Source organism: Taurulus bubalis, assembly GCF_910589615.1.
Source record: "Taurulus bubalis genome assembly, chromosome: 9".
In the NCBI taxonomy this organism is placed as follows: domain Eukaryota; kingdom Metazoa; phylum Chordata; class Actinopteri; order Perciformes; family Cottidae; genus Taurulus; species Taurulus bubalis.
In genome coordinates this window covers 12,460,078-12,478,222 of record NC_136597.1, presented here as the reverse complement: position 1 = coordinate 12,478,222, position 18,145 = coordinate 12,460,078, and the positions used below count along the sequence as shown (strand labels likewise).

The 18,145-nt window shown below is 41.9% G+C and overlaps 1 protein-coding gene across 1 annotated transcript; it reads left to right on the top strand.

The window, feature by feature from the left end:
• Positions 1-841: 841 nt before the first annotated feature.
• On the top strand, positions 842-16,239 carry eea1 (early endosome antigen 1; the record flags this gene model as incomplete). Its single annotated transcript, XM_079223946.1, is given in 32 exon segments — positions 842-868; positions 872-911; positions 914-933; positions 936-986; positions 3,416-3,493; positions 3,611-3,723; positions 3,834-3,888; positions 3,978-4,043; positions 4,168-4,198; positions 4,276-4,380; positions 4,657-4,778; positions 5,147-5,302; positions 6,314-6,430; positions 7,719-8,057; positions 8,248-8,397; positions 8,729-8,848; positions 9,482-9,685; positions 9,987-10,187; positions 10,331-10,444; positions 10,590-10,745; positions 10,858-10,997; positions 11,208-11,538; positions 11,680-11,781; positions 11,873-12,067; positions 12,230-12,412; positions 12,606-12,791; positions 12,885-13,016; positions 13,488-13,673; positions 13,785-14,023; positions 15,575-15,695; positions 15,841-15,939; positions 16,046-16,239. Coding segments are annotated over 32 exon segments (4,302 nt in total). The 3' UTR covers positions 16,169-16,239.
• Between the last annotated feature and the right edge of the window lie 1,906 nt (positions 16,240-18,145).

The window sequence follows — 18,145 nt, the reverse complement described above, 5'->3', positions numbered from 1 at the left end:
AAATAAATAACAGTGTATTGGTAGTTAGATAAATATCAGCTACTGTATAATGGAACGGAACTGCAGTCAGCATAATCAAAACTAGCAAATGTGCCAAAGAAAGACCATTCAACAGTACAGACTGTACCATACAATAAATAATACATACATGCAGAAGACATAAATATTAAGTCCATTTGACAAATTGTCCAGTTATTGTTTAGGCTGAGAGGCCTTTTGTTTACCTGTGAATTACAATGTGCTTTAGTCTGATTCTTCCAAGTGCCTTCATAAACAATAGTACATTGTGTTTAGTTTCTACTAGACACTGCACCTCACACCCAATAGCCCTTGCTGGAAGCAGTACAATCTGCACTGACACACAATGTCGAAACCAGCCCCTATTTTTCTCAGCAGTGGTTAGTTTTAAACAATAGGATGTTGAAAGAATTGTTACAATTCAATGTAGAGTATTTAGTTTGCATTGAAGGAAATTATTTATTTATGTTTCAAAGGGAAAAACTCCCTCGCTAATGAACAGGATACTATGACCAGAAGTCATGGTCAGTGTGTGCCAGACTTCTTTTGTCAGTGCAATTTTTTTAAAATAAATTCAGTTTCTTGAATATGATTGGCTCTTCTTGATACACTTCATGATAAATCCTTTTTTTGTATTTGTTTTTGTGACTGGACTTTTCTGCAGTGTGCCATGGTGTTGTATATAAAACCTTTAAATAAATAAAAAAACGTTTATTGATCACCCTCTTTGCGATATTGTTTTAATCAATGTAGGACTATATGGCTACACTTTATTGTGTCATCTTGAATACAGCCAGGCTGTGTCCTGCTTAACCATCCTCCCATGACCCGCCCATTCGCCGCTGCTGTCTGAGCTCGGTCAGGTGTTCGTTGTACAGCGACGGAAACTTTGTATTTCGAAAACTGATTGGATTTTGTGCTCGGGGAAAAACACAGACGAGGCCATGCTCAGACGGATACTTCAAATGGTAAGCTCCTGGTTCAACAAAGTCAACCTTATCGCTTTTGTGTGGTTAAAGTCGAGTCGTTTTCTTCGGGAGACACAGGCCTATCCTTGTCTGTTTTCATGGTGGGGACGCATGTTTTAAAACACAGCGTGGAGTCGGTGGGCGGGGTTATTATTTTCGCAAAGGAGTTCCTCGATTTAAAAAAAACAAACCGCTACATCGTCAGATCGGAATGAACATATCAAGCGCTCCTTGTGTGGGGTTGATACGGCTAGCCGTCAAAAAGCTAACTTGGTTCGGTCAGTTGACGCTAACGTGACTCCTGACAGGGATGTCGCAAGCTAGCACCTGTAATCTGTAATGCAGTAGAAAACTATGCGCCGACGTGTTCTACGTTCCAGTGTTAATTGAGGCGTACGTTCGCTAGCAACGTACTTTAATCAATTCATTGTCCCGGTTATCGGTTGCTAGCTATGTTATAGCAGCAGGTTAATTCATCGTCCACTCATCACATGCTAACGCTGACGTTAGCCAGAGATTGACTGTTGGGAAGTGCCGTGTCAGTTTCGTTTTACCGCAACTTGAAATATAGCATTTGTTTTAATTAACGCAAATAAAGCTTGTACTAATATTAATGATGGTATTGTTGTCTGGATAAATGACCAGCTTGTCACTATAATTAGCCTTCATGTGGGAGTAAGAGGTTAGCTACTTGGCTAGCTGTAGGACTACATTTACCACAGTGCTTTGCGAAAGTTAACTGCATCATTGTGTACACTTTGTAGTTCCGGCCTTGTAACCAGGAAAACATATTTTACAACATGCATGTAGGTCAGGGACTGTCAGACCGGGACCTGTAACCTCCCGAGGGATTTTAATGCAAACGTCAAGGAAGTAACACAACATAAACATATTGCATGTTAAGAATGACGTAGCTTCTTCATATAGACCTACAGTTGTAGTTAATTATTAAAGCAGTGTAGTTGACAACACATGCATTATTACGGGTTGAGGGGCAAATAGGAAATAATTGGATGGTCTGCTCTGGGCCACATCTGTCCTTTATCATAACGTTAGTGAGCCACTGAATTGGTTTACAACATCTGTCAACATCACAACATTTTATTATGTTATACATTACATATCAAATTGCCAAGATAATAACACTTAATTGTATTCCAGTATTATGTAGCTATCTCTACTATGACCATAATTTGTTTATTTTTACACGTTGTATAAATAATTCTTGTCGTTTTTTTTGTAAGTAAGTGTATTGCTGTTTTTGTATGTAGTTTGGGTGCTTTCTAAGGTTGTTCAATGATGTAAAATACTTAGCCTGCCTTCACAGGGGTGTTTGTCTACTGTCTTATAGGCTGTGAGATAACTCTGTTTGCTAGTGCTTTAAGTCCCCCTCCCAACACACAAACCCAAGTATTCACCTGATTCATTCATGTAGACTATCACCAGCCCAAGCAAACCCTTTTTGTGAATGATCCATCAGTGGCACTACCACAACATGTAGTTGTGCTTCAGGCCAATGGACTGAGCAGATTTGAAGTAATGCATATACAAGCAGCTTATTCATTTTTAATGTCACATACTGTTTTTTAAATTAAGAAGTTGAACTGGAACCACGGCCGTTTACCGTCAAATGTTCTCGTTATCCGGAAGGTGGCCTTGCTAACATTGTATCATGAAAACAAAACTTTGCAATAAGGTTATATAAAAGTCACAAGGGAGGACAGGTGAAGGATACAAGCAGGCTCTTTGAGAAGAAGAGCATTAGGAAGGGAGACGCTGCGGCTGCGCATACTTTTGCTAAGGGAGTTCACCAGTCACAGCCTTGTATTTCTTGAAAATAACAACCGTTTATGACATTTGGGCTATTGTTTGCCAAAGTTAAAGAAGGTTCAATGCTCATGGGATATTACTATACTACATGTTTTTGGCCAAGCCAAGTACCATGCATCACCAGATCCACACCATCCCTCCCATAAAGCATGGTGGTGGCAGCATCGTGCTGTTGGGATGCTACTCTGCAGGAGGAAGGCTTGTGACGGTCAAGTGAAACATAAAATTACAGAGAAATCTAGCAGTTGCAAAACAATAATGTTAGTGTCGTGGCAAACTCAGAGTCGGCCTCAAGCCAATGAGGAATTTGTGGCTGGACTTAAACTGCTGCTCACTTACAATCTCCATGCAACATGACAACGTTTCAGCAGTATCATACTTTTTATAGATATTATACAGCAACGGGAGGAACTGGTGTTACCACATGCTACAGGGTTGTTAATCTCGATACAACTGTCTGAAATATGTATGCTTTCAAATAGACAATACAACAACATTCTAGGGTAGAGCTATTTGTTTGCACAACATTTGTTTCAGGTTTACAGTGCGAGAGAGGTGTTATACATTCAGATTAATTCAATCTATGTTCTGCTCCTCAGACTCCTGGGAAGGGAGGCTCCCAGAATGCAGAGTCAGAGCAGCCCAGCACAGACCTCAACCACGATCAGACGTCTGAGGTAACGTGGATGGACGCCCGGTTTTACTAGCATTTCTTTCTACCCTTGAAGCAGATCTGCCAAATTTGAGAAGTTATTATGAAATGATTGAGTCCTATGGTGTGTTTCTGTGTTCAGGGCTTCATCTGTCCTCAATGTATGAAGTCTCACAACTCTGCAGAGGAGCTGTTTAAGCACTATGAGCTGTTCCATGATACCGGAGACCTACCCGCTCATATGGCCCCCACTCGGTGAGATTTAGAGATGTTACTGTCGCATCATTTATGACAATGAGTGACACTTATGGTGACAGAATCTTAGTTTGTATATTTTTGTGAATGAGCTATTTCCTTCTTTTTAGGGAAGACCTTACAATGCTGCGGCAAGAAGTTCAGGACCTGCATGTTTCTCTCAAGGTGAGGTGGAGTTTCTCAACCCAACAGAGGTCTATAAATGGTCTGTTCATACAAATACTATATTTTGCATCTCTGTTTCACTTGTTTAGGAGGAAAAGTGGTTCTCTGAAGAGCTCAAGAAGGAGTTAGATAAAGTCCAAGGACAACTGAAGCAAGTAATTCCTTCAAGATGTTTAATATATTTTATAATGAATTTCCAAATATATAACCGCTTGATAAAACATGATGGAAATGCTTACTCTTACTGTACATGCTTCTCTATTTCCCTCCTTTCCACAGAATGATGGACAAATGAGCTCAGATGATGCAGGTATGGCATTATACTTAAGATAACTGTGGAAAAAGATGCCAAGCGTCAATCAATAATATATGGTGCTCTTTTCTCAGCCCTTGAAAAGAAGTTGAATGAAGCAGAGACAGAAAAGTTCAACATCAAGCAGATGAAAGACCTGTTTGAGCAGAAGGCTGCCCAGCTGGCCACTGAGATAGTAGGTTAGTGTGGCGCCAGGATACTGGGAGGCCTGTTTCTGTGGGTTTGCATCATTTAACAACACTAAAGTACTCTTGTACTACACCACTATTTAGCTCAATCTATCCATTGTGTTTTGTCTTGCATAAGTTGCCCCTTTGTTTGTTTTTATGGGCTAAAGGCATGGGTTTTTCATTTTTCACTGACAGTGTTTTCCTTAAATAATTTGACTGATGTGAACAAGTTGGTGTTTTTAACGTTTTTATTGGGATATGATTAAATATTTTTAAATTTGACAGACTTAAAGTCTCGCTATGATGAAGAGAAGAGCCTACGGGAGGCTGCTGACCAGAGGCTGGGCCAACTGACCGAAGAGCTACAGAAAGAGAAGCAGGAAAAGGAGGGACTCCAAACAGAACTGGTACAGCACACACAACGTTTCCATTAAGTATTTATTCTCTTCTCACTAGGCTTAAGTCATACTTAATACTTTTTGGAGACCTTTCGTGAATGTTGTGCTTTTGTTTGAGAGAATAACGTTGAACCGATAGAATAAAATCCTTTTGGCTCAAAGCTGTGTAGCGGAAGACTCAAAGCAGATTTTACTCGGAACATGCGTTCATTCGTATAGTTAAAAATAGGTTTGATTGTGGCGCTTCAAGGAGACATCCATATACACTTGATCCTTTCAGCTATCACTAAGAATCTAGTTTTGATTGACTTTGATACCAAAAATCCTGTTGTTCCCACTGTCTGCCACTAACACAGTGTCTCCGTTCTGCCCCCTAGCTGCAGCGGCCGGGAGTGGAGGATGTGGAGGTACTGCAGAAGGAGCTGGTGCAGGTCCAGACGCTGATGGACAGTATGACCCGCGAGAGGGAGGTTGAGTCTGAACTCCTCAAATCCCAATATGAGCAGCTGCAGGCTAACTACACTACCTCAGAGGTGAGGAAACCAAATCACACGGTGTAATGAAATGTAGTTCTGCAGATTCTCACTTTAACTTTTTCCTGATGTGTTGCAACATGTTGCCACTCTTCCTTCCTAAATTACATAAACATGCACACTGATTCCCACAGTTTGCATAATGATCTGCAAGATTGTAGTGTTGATGTGAAATACAGTTGTAGTTGTTTAAATTGAACCCGTCATTTACTCAGGCCCACCAACTGTAGTTGTAAGATACATATTCAGAAATAGCTCTGAAATAACTGACGCACTTTAGCTATGCCATACCTGGTGGCTTTGTGCCTATTTCTCACTAATTAATGCATGATAAATAATTCAGATTGACAAGTGACTTTGCTACAGTCTGAAACTGTAGTTGCAATTCATTGAGGTTTAAGTTCCACAGTATGAACGTGTTGGAGTTTTTGCAGTCAGTCTCTCGGTTGGCCAGTGACGTGTGAACATTGCATCTAAAACACAACACAACAGTTCACCGGACAGTCATCTCCTGCCCTTGCAACAGTATACAAAAACACAAGCCCTCTTTTGAATACAATGTTCTGCGTAATGCTGCCGCAGCACAACGTTGTCACAATTTAGTGTGGTAAATGTTTGTGAATTGGATAATTTATTCTCTACTCCCCGTAGAATCTGGCTCTGAGTTGCAAATTAGACGTTTGCTGTTGTATTGTGCCACACCTTTGTATGTGTCTCTCTTTCCCTCCCCTTCTTATTTTGCTATTTACACACTGTATCCTTCCACAACACTCACTCTTTCTTCAAGATTCGTAAACTGGAGGTAAAACATGTTGTTAGCCCCAAACTCAGATTTCATCTTTTTGAGTTACTCAACGTTTTTTTGTGTGTGCATTTGAATCCTTGTTGTTACTCATCCATGTTGTTGTTTTTTCTTCTTTTATGATATTCCTTCAGTGTTGTTTCAGTTCTTTAAATGTCCACTCAATGTTTTGCACAAAGAGTGTAACATGTGTGTCTATTGTATTGCAGATGACCATATCCCAACTAAAAGCAGAGCTGGAGAAGGGTCCACAGGAAGCAGCTGTCTACACACAACAGATCCACCAGCTGCAGAGCGATCTGAATAATTTGCAGCAGCAAAGCCAGGTACCACACACAACAACAACTACAAATATTATCATCATGAGACACGGACATCAAGCAGATTAATGCAGGCGCAAACATGTCTGCTGAAGTATCTGCCACACATTGTATAGCATATGATTTACTTTTATTTCAGTAATGTTAATAAGCCTTGCCCAGCCGCCCCTCAAGTACCGAGCACACCTTCTCAGTTTCTGTAAACCTTCCTCTGTTGCCCGGCATCAATCCCATCACAATGCCCTGCTGTCACCAGCCCTCTTTGGCAACCCAGACATGTTGATACAAAAACCACATGCAGCTCTATAATTAAACCAGCAGGGGGTACAATCACAGGTAACTACACTGGTGCTATGGGAAATAAACCATGGAGGCCGAGGGTTCCTGCCAGAGATTGAATCCTCCCACATCAGGCCTGTCAGTGCTGTCTCTGCCAAGTAGGTTTCCGGGTAAGAGGGGGATTACAGTGTGTTGCTCTCACCCCAAGCTTCTCCTCACAACAGGATACCCTGAGATCTGATACAGATACTTATCTCATGAGAATGGAGACAAAAGAGATGGAGCAGACAGTGAGGCACAAAGGATTAGAACTAAGAACAGACAGGTGAACGACGAACAGGGGTTTTCATTGGTCTGTAACTCCAGGATTAGAGAGCAGAGAGCTATCACAATGACACAAGAGGAACTCGGCAACGAGGCCGTGATGGATGAACGGAAGAGGAGGGGATAAAGTGTCTGCAGAGGGTTGTTAATGTTGACCGACTGATGTGGTGGCCTGCAGAGGTTTATTGGGAAGTCCAGGTGACCTGTCACACTCCCTAGTTAGCAGCACACTCCACTTTTAACAACATTATGTTCTTTATCACCATGTTTCCAAGTTTACTGCCAGAGCTTAAACCCGGGGCAAGTGCGGTTCACGTGCCACGGTATTCCAAGTCCTGTGTCGTAAACCTTTCCCTCGAGATACCACACATCAATTTACTCTTGACAGCTGACTGTTCTTTTCCATAGCGAATATATTGCATTAGTTATTTGTGTCTTGTTGCAGCTCAGAGGAGACAAATGGTTACAGTGTGGCCTAATCGTTCAATCACTGTCAATATGTTTCCCTTTTCTTGAGACCCTACTCCATCAAACAAAGTCAGAAAACAATGATTTTACTTGCTAGAGTTTATAGTTTTGCTTTCATTTATTTGCTCCCTGACTTTCCTTCCGACGCAGTGACATCTATCACTCTCATAATTCCCAGACCTCTGGGAAATCTGCCTCATGTTATCCTTTTCTGTTCTCACAGAGCCTGTCTGAAAAGCTTGCACGAAAGGAGAAAGCGTACCAGGAGCTGGAGGAGCGTCTGGGATCTGAGAAGGCTGCCAAGAAGGGAGCTCAAGGCAACCTGAGGGAGAAGGAGCTTGAGGTTCAAGAGCTCCAGGCTCGGACCACAGGCGCCGAAGCCTCCCTGAAGAAGGCCCAGACGGAGCTTGGAGAGAGGGTTGAGGAGGTGGGAAAGTTGAAGAATGACATTACGGAGCTGGAGGTGAAGCATGCAGAGCTGAAAGTGGAGAGGAAACAGTTGGAACACCAAAAGGAAGAAAAAGACAACCAAGGAGCTCAGCAGCAGACTGAGATCAGTCAGGTGAGTTGGTTGAACAACGATCACACACAGTGCATTCAAGTATCTGCTGAATTTCTTGCTATTAGTGTTGCAACAAAGTGTTACAACAAAATGTAAATGCAAAAACTCAAATACATATTCAAACCAAGACTTTGTGTTGCTATCCTGCGCCTTCCTACTTAATCATCACCCCTCTATGTGCTCTTCCTAGCTGCACGCCAAACTGCTGGAGGCAGAGAGACAGCTGGGCGAGGTGCAAGGTCGTCTTAAAGAACAGAGGCAGCTTTCTGGGGAGAAACTAAAAGACCGCGAGCAGCAAGCCGCCGACCTACAGCTCAAACTATCCCGTGCAGAAGAACAGGTGGGCATCAGAGGAAACTTAAATGATCGCTACAGGGAAACTGAATTAATGTGATAGATCAGACAGAACCTCTGTTAATAGATAATGATGATTAAGTATGCATTGTAAGATACAATGAGTTGAAAGAAATGCAAGTGTAGTTTAGATAAGATTTATTTATTGATTCCATTCGTGATTAAAACTCAATGATCAATGCAGTGAAAAAAACTTGATTATATTATATTATCTCCTAAAAACAAACGTATCAAGATACAAACGCATTCATGAAACTGTTGTATAGTGATGATACAGAAACCTCACAATGCACAAAATGACTGTTTTGCTTCTGTAGTTGAAGGAGAGTGCCAGTAAGAATACAGACGTGCAGCACCAGCTGGAGAAAGCCAAGCAGCAGCACCAGGAGCTGCAGGCGCTGCAGCAAAACACAAATGGCAAACTCCGCGAGGCTCAGGTACTGACTAACAAAAACCCTCTGTTAACAATATTGGAGAGCGTAAAGCCAATAGAGGCTGTGCTGTGCAGTGAGTTTTAAAATCAGCAAGAATTTCTTCTTAGAATATTATGTACAAGGTCATCAAATGACCTCAAACGAGTGTTGCAACAAGCAATTCAGCTAATAATACTGTGATGATAGTTTCATCATTTTAATTTTAGTTTGAGCTCCCTCACTCATGAAGCTGTCCTCTGTCAGTGATGAATAACAAATGTAGGTAATTACATAGTACAAAGTTTTTGATCCATAAAAGTACAGGTCAGAATGCAGATTTTGAACGTCCCCCATATTGCACCCCTAAATGTTATTTTGCTGTAACTAAACAAAAGTGGTCGCTACATGACAATGTTGCCCTATATATTGATAAGACTAGAAATGTCAGTAATTGGATTATTATTAAAATCCCCTATGTGTAGTGGCTTTATAATATTATAGCATATCTTGCATTATTCTGATGGTTTAATGTTTTGTCTGTTCACAAACAAAAAACATGTGCATTATGCCTGTTTGGAAATATTAATATACACCTCTCACGCAACATAAAATGAATTAATAAATGTGATCCTTCTGCTATGCTGTTTTGTGCTGTAGAGTGACCTGGAGCAGGTGCTGCGTCAGATTGGAGACAAGGACCAGAAGATCCAGAATCTGGAGGCTCTGCTGCAGAAGAGTAAGGACATTGTGAGCCAGTTGGAAACTGAGAGAGAGGACTTGTGTGCCAAGATCCAGGCCGGTGAGGGAGAGACGGCTGTGCTCAACCAGCTAAAGGAGAAAAACTATGGATTACAAGAACAGGTGGGTACACACACACACACACACACACACACATACACACACACACACACACACACACACAGGTCCAATTTCAAGTTGCAGTCACTTCTCTGTAGTACAAAATTTATGTAATTTTAGAAGACACATGCAACACCTGACACAACTAATACATGTGTTGTCACTAACAAAACCTGCTGGGTAGATTTAAATTATCATACGAAATGGTATCATAAAGGATGGCACATTTTATTTAACAATAACTACAAGGAACCATTGGTAATTTTTAGCTTATAAAACGTCTTTGTTTATGTGGGTCTTAAAGGTCACACAGTTGACAGACAAGCTGAAGAACCAATCGGAGAGCAACAAGCAAGCCCAGGATAACTTGCATGATCAGGTCCAGGAGCAGAAGACCCTGTTGCGTTCAGCTCAGGACCGAGCCCTCACCCTGGAGACCTCCCTCACTGAACTCACCACCCAGTTTTCAGACAGCAAGGAGAAAGTAGCCCAGCTAGATGCTCAGGTGAGCCTTTTCACAAGCATGTCTGTGTGTTTTATATTTTTATATATATATATATATATATATATATATATATAAACAAACAGTATGTCATCATCCTATTTCTTTGAAATAAGAACAGGTTCTGTGGGTCTTTTTTTCTTCAGCTGAAGGCAAAGACAGAGATGCTGCTATCTACAGAGGCATCCAAGGCTGCACAGAAGGCTAACCTGGAAAACAACCTGGAGACGGCCCAGCATGCACTGCAGGACAAACAGCAGGTTTGCGCCTTTTTTATGCCACTGATGTTGTTGTATGTCTTTACTTTGAAAATATTTGTCAGTTACTGATTTGTGTTTTCTTCCTTCACCACTTTACTCACTTTTTCCTCTCGTATCTTGCATCCTCTCCCACCATCTTATAAAGGAGCTGAATAAAGCTCAGAAGAAGTTGGAGGAGGAGGACCAAAGGCTCAAGGAGAGACAGGAGCAGTGCACACAGCTTGATGCCAGTCTGAAGGAATGCAAAGACAAACTAATGGCCTCAGAACAGCGTATAGAGCAGCTGGAGGGGCTCAATAAGGTTTAGAATGAGTCTTTATTTTGAGTACCTGATTTTTGACTGAAAAAGGGTAATTTCAGGCAAAAAAAAATCTTTCTCGTGTGACTACGTACATCTTGTTTTATTCGAACAGAAATTCGAGACACAGGTTGGGGAGTTGCAGGCCACTCGGGACCAGGTGCAGCAAGAAGTGCAGAAGCTGCAGAAGGATGGGTCGGAGGTCAAACGGAAAGCAAAGGAGCTGCAGCACTTGCTGGAAACGGAGAAAGCAGCGTGAGTTAACTGTACTGGTGCATTTGTTTTATGAAAATGGGTTTAAGAGTTGCAATTGAACAATAAATGCATGTAACTCCAACTGTAACTAACTCTGTCGTGGTAGTTTAGTGATGGCACAACAATATGATAGTATTTTGGTTTCCTCCACTGTATTGAATATGTATATGAATCATACTTAACATATATAAACATCTTTCTACTGTTAAGGGCTACAACACTACAAGAGAAGTTGAAGAAAAAAGCAGCTGCTGTGAGTGACATTCAGCAGCAGCTGGAGCGCAGCGAGCAGGACAAAGCTGCTCTGAAGGTGAACCTGGACAAGGTGATCCAAGAGGGAAAAACTAAGCATGCAGATCTGGACAAGAAAACCCAGAGCCTGACAGTAGACCTACAAAAGTCCCAGCAGGAGAAAGAGGCTCAAAAGAAGGAGCTTTCCTCTACACAGGAGAGCTTAGGAAAGGCTAATAAAGCACTGAAAGAGAGTCGGAGTCAACTGGACACAGAGAGGAAGAACCATAAGTCAGTCATGGAGGACAAGGTAGGTTCAGGAAGCTGTGGTTTAGACCACTTTGATATTATTTTTTAACTCAGGGAAATGTGTCTTACAACAAGGAGTAACAAATAGCAACCTAATTACATCACCAGGACATTCACAAGCTCAATCGGTCTTAATCCTCAGGAAAAGTCCAATGAGAAGGCCAAACAGGAGCTTCTTAAGATTAATGAGGCCAACGCCAAGTCAATGAAAGAATCGCAAGAGCAGTTGCAGCAGATGGGAGAGGTAAGCTTCTGATGAAATTGAGTCATGCATTATTGTTTTGAATGTTTGTTTGTTTGAACCTAAACCTTTGCTGTGTGTCTACAAATTTCAGGCAGAGAAAAAGTTGAAAGTGCAGCTGACCACGTTGGAGCAGCAGTGCTCTAACACTCAGGGGGCTCTGAAGGAAAAAGAGAAAGAGTTGGAGAAGCTGCGGGCACAACTTAAGACGGCCAAGGGGTCCTTTGAGGACGAGATGAAGAAACTGAAGGGCCAAGTGGCAGAGTTACAAGAAGTTAATGTCAAGAAGGTAAGTAGCATTTTAATATTTAAATACAAACATCGATGCTGTTGACAACTGTCATCGTACATAACAACACGGCTACACCTATTTTTCTTGAGCGGATTGAGAGCAATTTGTGTGTTAACTAAAGTGTGTTTATGAATGTGCATATATGACTTTTACCTCCAGACGGAAGAGGAGAGTAAGCTGAGGGCCCAGGTGTCTGGGCTCGGCCAGGAGCTGACCTCTGAGAACAGCCGGACAACAGAGCTGCAGAAGGCCTTGGAGCAGAGCCAGGAAAGCCTCGCTAAGCTTCAGTCTGAATCCTACGGCAAGGAGTCTGAGGTCTCTGCCCTGCGTCTAGACCTGAAGGTTGGTTTGTGCTGGAGTCGAGACTAATTTAAGTGTTAAATTCAGAAGATGTGATGCTGCATCATTTTGAACTAATTCACAAAGATGGATTAAGGATAGGCAGGGGTGTAGATGATTCTGAACTGGCAGACCGATGAATAAAAGGCTTGCTATCCAAACTAACAAACGCATTTGACCTTTTCTTTGAATGTAGGCATCAGAGGAGAAGCTAAACTTGGCTCTGGAAGAGCTGGCCGCTAACCAAAGCCATCAGACGGGTTTAGAGGCTCAGATCCAGGATCTGCAGAAAGGCCAGGGCTCGTTGAAGCAGGATCTGGAAAAACGGGACCAGAAGCTCCAACAGCAAGAGCAAACCCTGACGGCACTACAGAAGCAACAGGTCAGACAAACAGATTAACCAACACGGACCAAAACACTGAGATGACGTTATGTGATTAAGTTCATGTGTTGTAAATTGTACTTCCACGCTCAGGATCAAGTAAAGGAGGAACTGGAGATGGAGAAGAGCAAAGTTGAGGAGCTTAACAAAGCCAAGACTGTGCTGGAAAAGAATAACACCAGGATGACTTCTGAATTGAAAACACTAACGGAGAAGAGCGAGAAGGTCAGTCACCTTTTCATGAAAAGCAATAACTAAAAACCTCTTTCTTTTGATTTTTTTTTTTTTTTTTTTTTTTTTTTAAAAGAGTAATAGATATTATAATAGTGTCAGAGCCTGGGCTGATGACCATCAATTTCAGTCCCATTTTGGCTTCCCATGCCTTATTGTACAATGTAAACAGCTTTACTCGGGAATACTGCAGGTCATCAGGGTCACATTCTTCAAAGTCATAACTGTGCTTGCTTGAGTCCACAATTTAACGCAAGCATTGGATTTTTCAGTTCTTCAAAGCTGTCTTAAGATTGATTTGAAACTATTGTCAAAGCAATAACTTCCGAAGCTCAAACCTTTTCAAGCCCTTTGAAGTTTAACCCCATGGGTGAAATGAGTTACTGCTTCTCTTGATAAAGACACTAAGTGCCTTTTTTAAAAACCAAACCTTGTTCATTGAGCTATATATTTGTTGCTTTTCAGGAGCTGCGTGAGTTGCGGGAAGCAAAACAGCTGTTGATCCAGCAGAAACTAGAGCTGCAGGGTCAGATTGAGGCAGCACTGAAGACCCTCGGGCAGGAGCAGAAAGAGCACCAGGCCACCAGGGACAACCGGGGCCAGAGAGAGGAGCAGCTCCTTGCACAAACCAAGACTGTCCAAGATCAGCTGGTGGGCTCACTTGTCCAATTCCACCAACATTATTTTAAATTTGTGGATTAAAGTTCATCCACTCACCCTTCTGATCCTTTTTTGTGACATGATCGATGCTTTCTCTCAAAGTCGGCAGAGAAGCGGGCCAGAGAAGAGCAGGTGAAGCGCGGGGAGGAGGAAGAAGCTAAGATGGGTGTGCAGGTGACGGCTCTGAATGAAAACGTGGCCACGCTGAAGAGAGAGTGGCAGGGCAGCCAGCGGAGAGTCGGTGAACTGGAGAAGCAGACCGATGAGCTGAGAGGAGAGATCGCTGTGCTGGAGGCCACCGTCCAGAACAACCAGGACGAGCGACGGGCTCTTTTGGAAAGGTGAGCTGAAGTTTTCACTTGATGTATGTGGAAGTAAAGTGAGAAATGGCTTTAATAGCTGTATTCAGAGGTGGTGACTTGAGTCAGCTGCTACAAGGTTAGCAATGAGTAGCTAACACATCTCTTTAAAAGAGGCCCTTGTCTTCAGTTCCAAGTTAGGCTGTGTGATATTTATTTTGGTTAAAATATTGATTGAAATTGAGATACAAGATATCTTTTTCCAGGGAGTTCTGTTCAAGGTGGCAGCACAAGCAGTTTCTTATAAAAGCAGACATACAAATGCGTAAAGCAACACAAAGGAACTAATCAAAGAAGAGAGGCACACAGACCATACCAGCGATATCCATGACCCCTCAGTCAATTATAATGTAAAACAGCAACATGTTTCCTTCAGAGCAGTTTGTAAAAGACCTCTAAAGGTATTCAAAAAAGGAAGTACTCATTCCATGCCCAGACACTTTTACCAACTCAGAGTGCACCATGGGGAAAATTTAAAATATTCAGATTTGTAGATCTAGTGCTATAGTTGCTGTTATGAAATGGTAAAAGGCTGGAAATATAAGTACGTCTTTTGCCTAACAATGTCTTGGAAATAAGTAGCAACGTATGCATTGTTCTACTCTGAGAGGACCATCCTAAAGATTCAGATAAAATGCAATCGTGAGTGTGTGAGCCTGTATTTCTTCCAAAACGTAATGCAGCATGATGTGCGGAATCCAGCTGCAATAAGGATGAATTTGCATGCTTGTAAATCACCATAGTCTAATTATTATATAAATTGGCTTTGCACAGTTTTTGGCCATGGCTTATTCATTAGAGTATCAATAGCACATCAACTTTTCATCAAGCCATATGTCTAGTACCTTCTAATGTCAAAATAGTGAGGACAGCTTTTATTCCATAAGATTGACCAAGTAATAATATTCTATGACCTTGCCATGTGTTATTCAGTCACTGTGAGCTGCTGAACGTTGCCTAAAGAAAGTTTTGCCCTCATCTCCCCTACAACTTTGAATTAATTTATACATAGTCTACTTTCTTTTTTTTTAAAGAACCTAAATCCCTTATGCATAAAAAATGGTAATTCAATTATCCGGTGAAATTCATCATATATTAGGCATATTATGGGCTGCTGCATGTGCCACTGCGACACACTCTCAAAGGAAAAAAGGAAAACGTAGAATGACCCTGCAAGAACGCATCTGTGAGGGCAAAAGTAGCAGAACACGGAGGGCTGACGACATGAACATACTGAATGTCAGTTAGCAGGTTTAAGTCAATATGTCTAATTTTTGTTAGCTTATACAATTACCTGCTGTGATCTTCTGCCCATCATGTCCACAATACAGCATACAATGCAGTGCATGCAATACACAAGGCTGTATTTGCAGTATATATAGTACTTAAGTGAATGGGTACAATGTGACGAGTCAAACTTGAATTGAAATATAACAATAAAATGCTGTATAGCACAGATGTGGTCAATAGAAATTAAATAATGAAGTGGTGCTGGTACACACAAATCACCCTTGCTCTGTGGTTGTGTTTCAGGTGTGTGAAGGGTGAAGGTGAGATCGAGAAACTGCAGGCCAAGGTGGTGGAGCTGAGGAGGAAGCTGGACGACACGACAGCAGCCATGCAGGAGCTGGGCAGAGAGAACCAGTCGCTCCAGGTCGGTCATAAAACATTAGGCATCTCGTAAGAATTGTACAATAAAGACAAAGATTGTCAGCAGGTTTTCTCAGGATGCTTTATAGCATCACCACTCAAATAAAGTGAAATGCTCTGGTTGTAACTTCTGCTGTTGCTGTTTTTAGATCAAGCAGTCCCAGAGTTTGACCAGGAAGTGGACCGAGGATCACGAAGTGCAGAATTGCATGTCCTGTGGGAAAGGCTTTAGTGTGACTGTCAGGAAGGTAAGAAGGACGTTGTCTTAGAGATCGATGCTTACAGGCAACAGGCCACCCATTGAATTGTCTACTTTATAATGTAACACTCTCCTTCTCTTCTGTGAACATCCAGCACCATTGCAGACACTGTGGCAACATTTTCTGCTCCGACTGTTCATGGAGGAACGCCCTCACACCGTCCTCTAAAAAGCCAGTACGGGTCTGTGAGACGTGCTTTGAGGACCTCCATGGCTGATTTCCCTCCTTTCCCTTTTTCCTCCCCCAAACCCTTCACCCCTTTTCCCTCCACTTCCTACTTCAGCGGGCAGAAAAAGGCGCGTCTTTGTCATATTTAATGTGCACTATTAAGGACTGACCCAGTGCAAAGACTCCCATCTGCAGGTGATTTCTGGCTCTGGTGTGGAGGGGAATAACTGAAGGCTTTTGATGATGTCACCAGAGCCTCTTGATGGGATTGGGGTGGGATTGGTTGGGATTGTCTGTATCTGTTTTTGTGCCTTTGCTACTCCTGTGGACTGCCAGAGAGCGGAGACAGTGAGAACTCAACACCATCCATCTCTTTAAGTTCATATTCACGTCTCCATTGTTGTTTGGAATCATTAGCAAGTGCAAGGTGGTTGGTGTGTACGTTGTAAGGTGTTTGGCATCAGCTGTCAGGAGGTGAAAGGTCAGTGTGACACTGCCGGAGTGACTGGGGGAAGTAAATATTGTAATGGCGATGTTGAAAATCACTGCTGCCCTACAAATGTAAATGCAGGTAACTATTTTGTAAAGAAAAGAAATATCTGTGACGTTTTCTGTGTAGACTACATCGATCTGATCACAAAAAGTGTTTTATTTAATTTTTTTTATTGGAAAAAGGCTAATAACTCAAGTAATCAGTGGGTACAAAAATATTTTTCTGATATTTTTTTATTGAATGTGTGTAATGCAGCTTTGACATGTAAATAAGAAAGTGTGTTTAAATCAGTTGAAATAGTTTTTTTTTTGAGGAACATACTTCAAATTTACTTTCAGGAAATCATTATTTTCTTCATGCAGTCGGCAGTTAATTTGGCCCAAAAACAAGTCGACCAAAGCTTGTTAGTTTTGTGGACTAGATTTCACAACAATATTATGATTTTAAATTTAAGAATATATGTATTCAGCACTCAATCCTTTTTGTTAACATTTTGTTGTACAGTGTAACACAGCAAAAGCAAATTAATTATAGCTCAGCTTTGTAAATGTTTAAAACTTTAAGAATCTTTAAGAAAACAACTCATCAGTCGATGTTTGCACCAGCGTGTTTTCTGCACGGGACTTGAGATCAACTTTGACGTTGAATCAGTTACTGCATGTTTCCTTTGTGCGGCAGCGTGTTTGTTGAAATTGATGTTTTCAGCCTCTTTCATGACCAAAGAATGTCTGCAGCAGGAATACAGACGAGATGAAAAATCTGAGCTTGTTTCATATTTCAGTATTTTTCTAAGCGTGAAGCTTTTGAGTTTTAAGTCACAGGGTCCTGCATTTTTATTTTGATCACAACATGTATGACGATCTGAGAGGCTTTTATGTAAAGTCAGTTTTTGCTCTGCCACATTTCTCTTTGCGTGTTAATTTCTGCAAACTGTGGTGCTTTTTGCAGACTGTTAATGCAGTTATTGCACTTGCCTGCATGTGTATTTTTAAATTAGTTTTTCCTGCTGCTCGTCTACGCTCAGCGGCACTAAATACAATACTGTGTGTGTGTGTGTGTGTGTGTGTGTGTGTGTGTGTGTGTGTGTGTGTGTGTGTGTGTGTGTGTGTGTGTGTGTGTGTGTGTGTGTGTGTGTGTGTGTGTGTGTGTGTGTGTGCGTGCGTGCGTGCGTGCGCGCGCGTGCGTGCGCGCGCGTGCGTGTGCGCGCGTGTAGAGGTGAACGTTGGCTGCTCAGAACCTCAGTATCTCTCTGGCGTGGTGTTCGGGATGTCGGTGCTGCTTTCAGGTGCAGCGGTTGCTGCTGTGTCTCTGTCCAACCTGTGTGCAGCTGGTGACACTGTAAAAGGTAGTTCCTGCTTTGTATAATTTATAATTGTCGACAGAATCTTGGTAAGATCTTTTGTGCAATTGTCTAAAGACTGGAGCAGATGAAAACACTGTAAGCCGGGCGATAATGCAGGCTGTTCAGACATTTTGCCACAAGCAGCTTGTTTCAGACTTCCCTACTTAGCTGTATATGCTTGTATGTGCAAA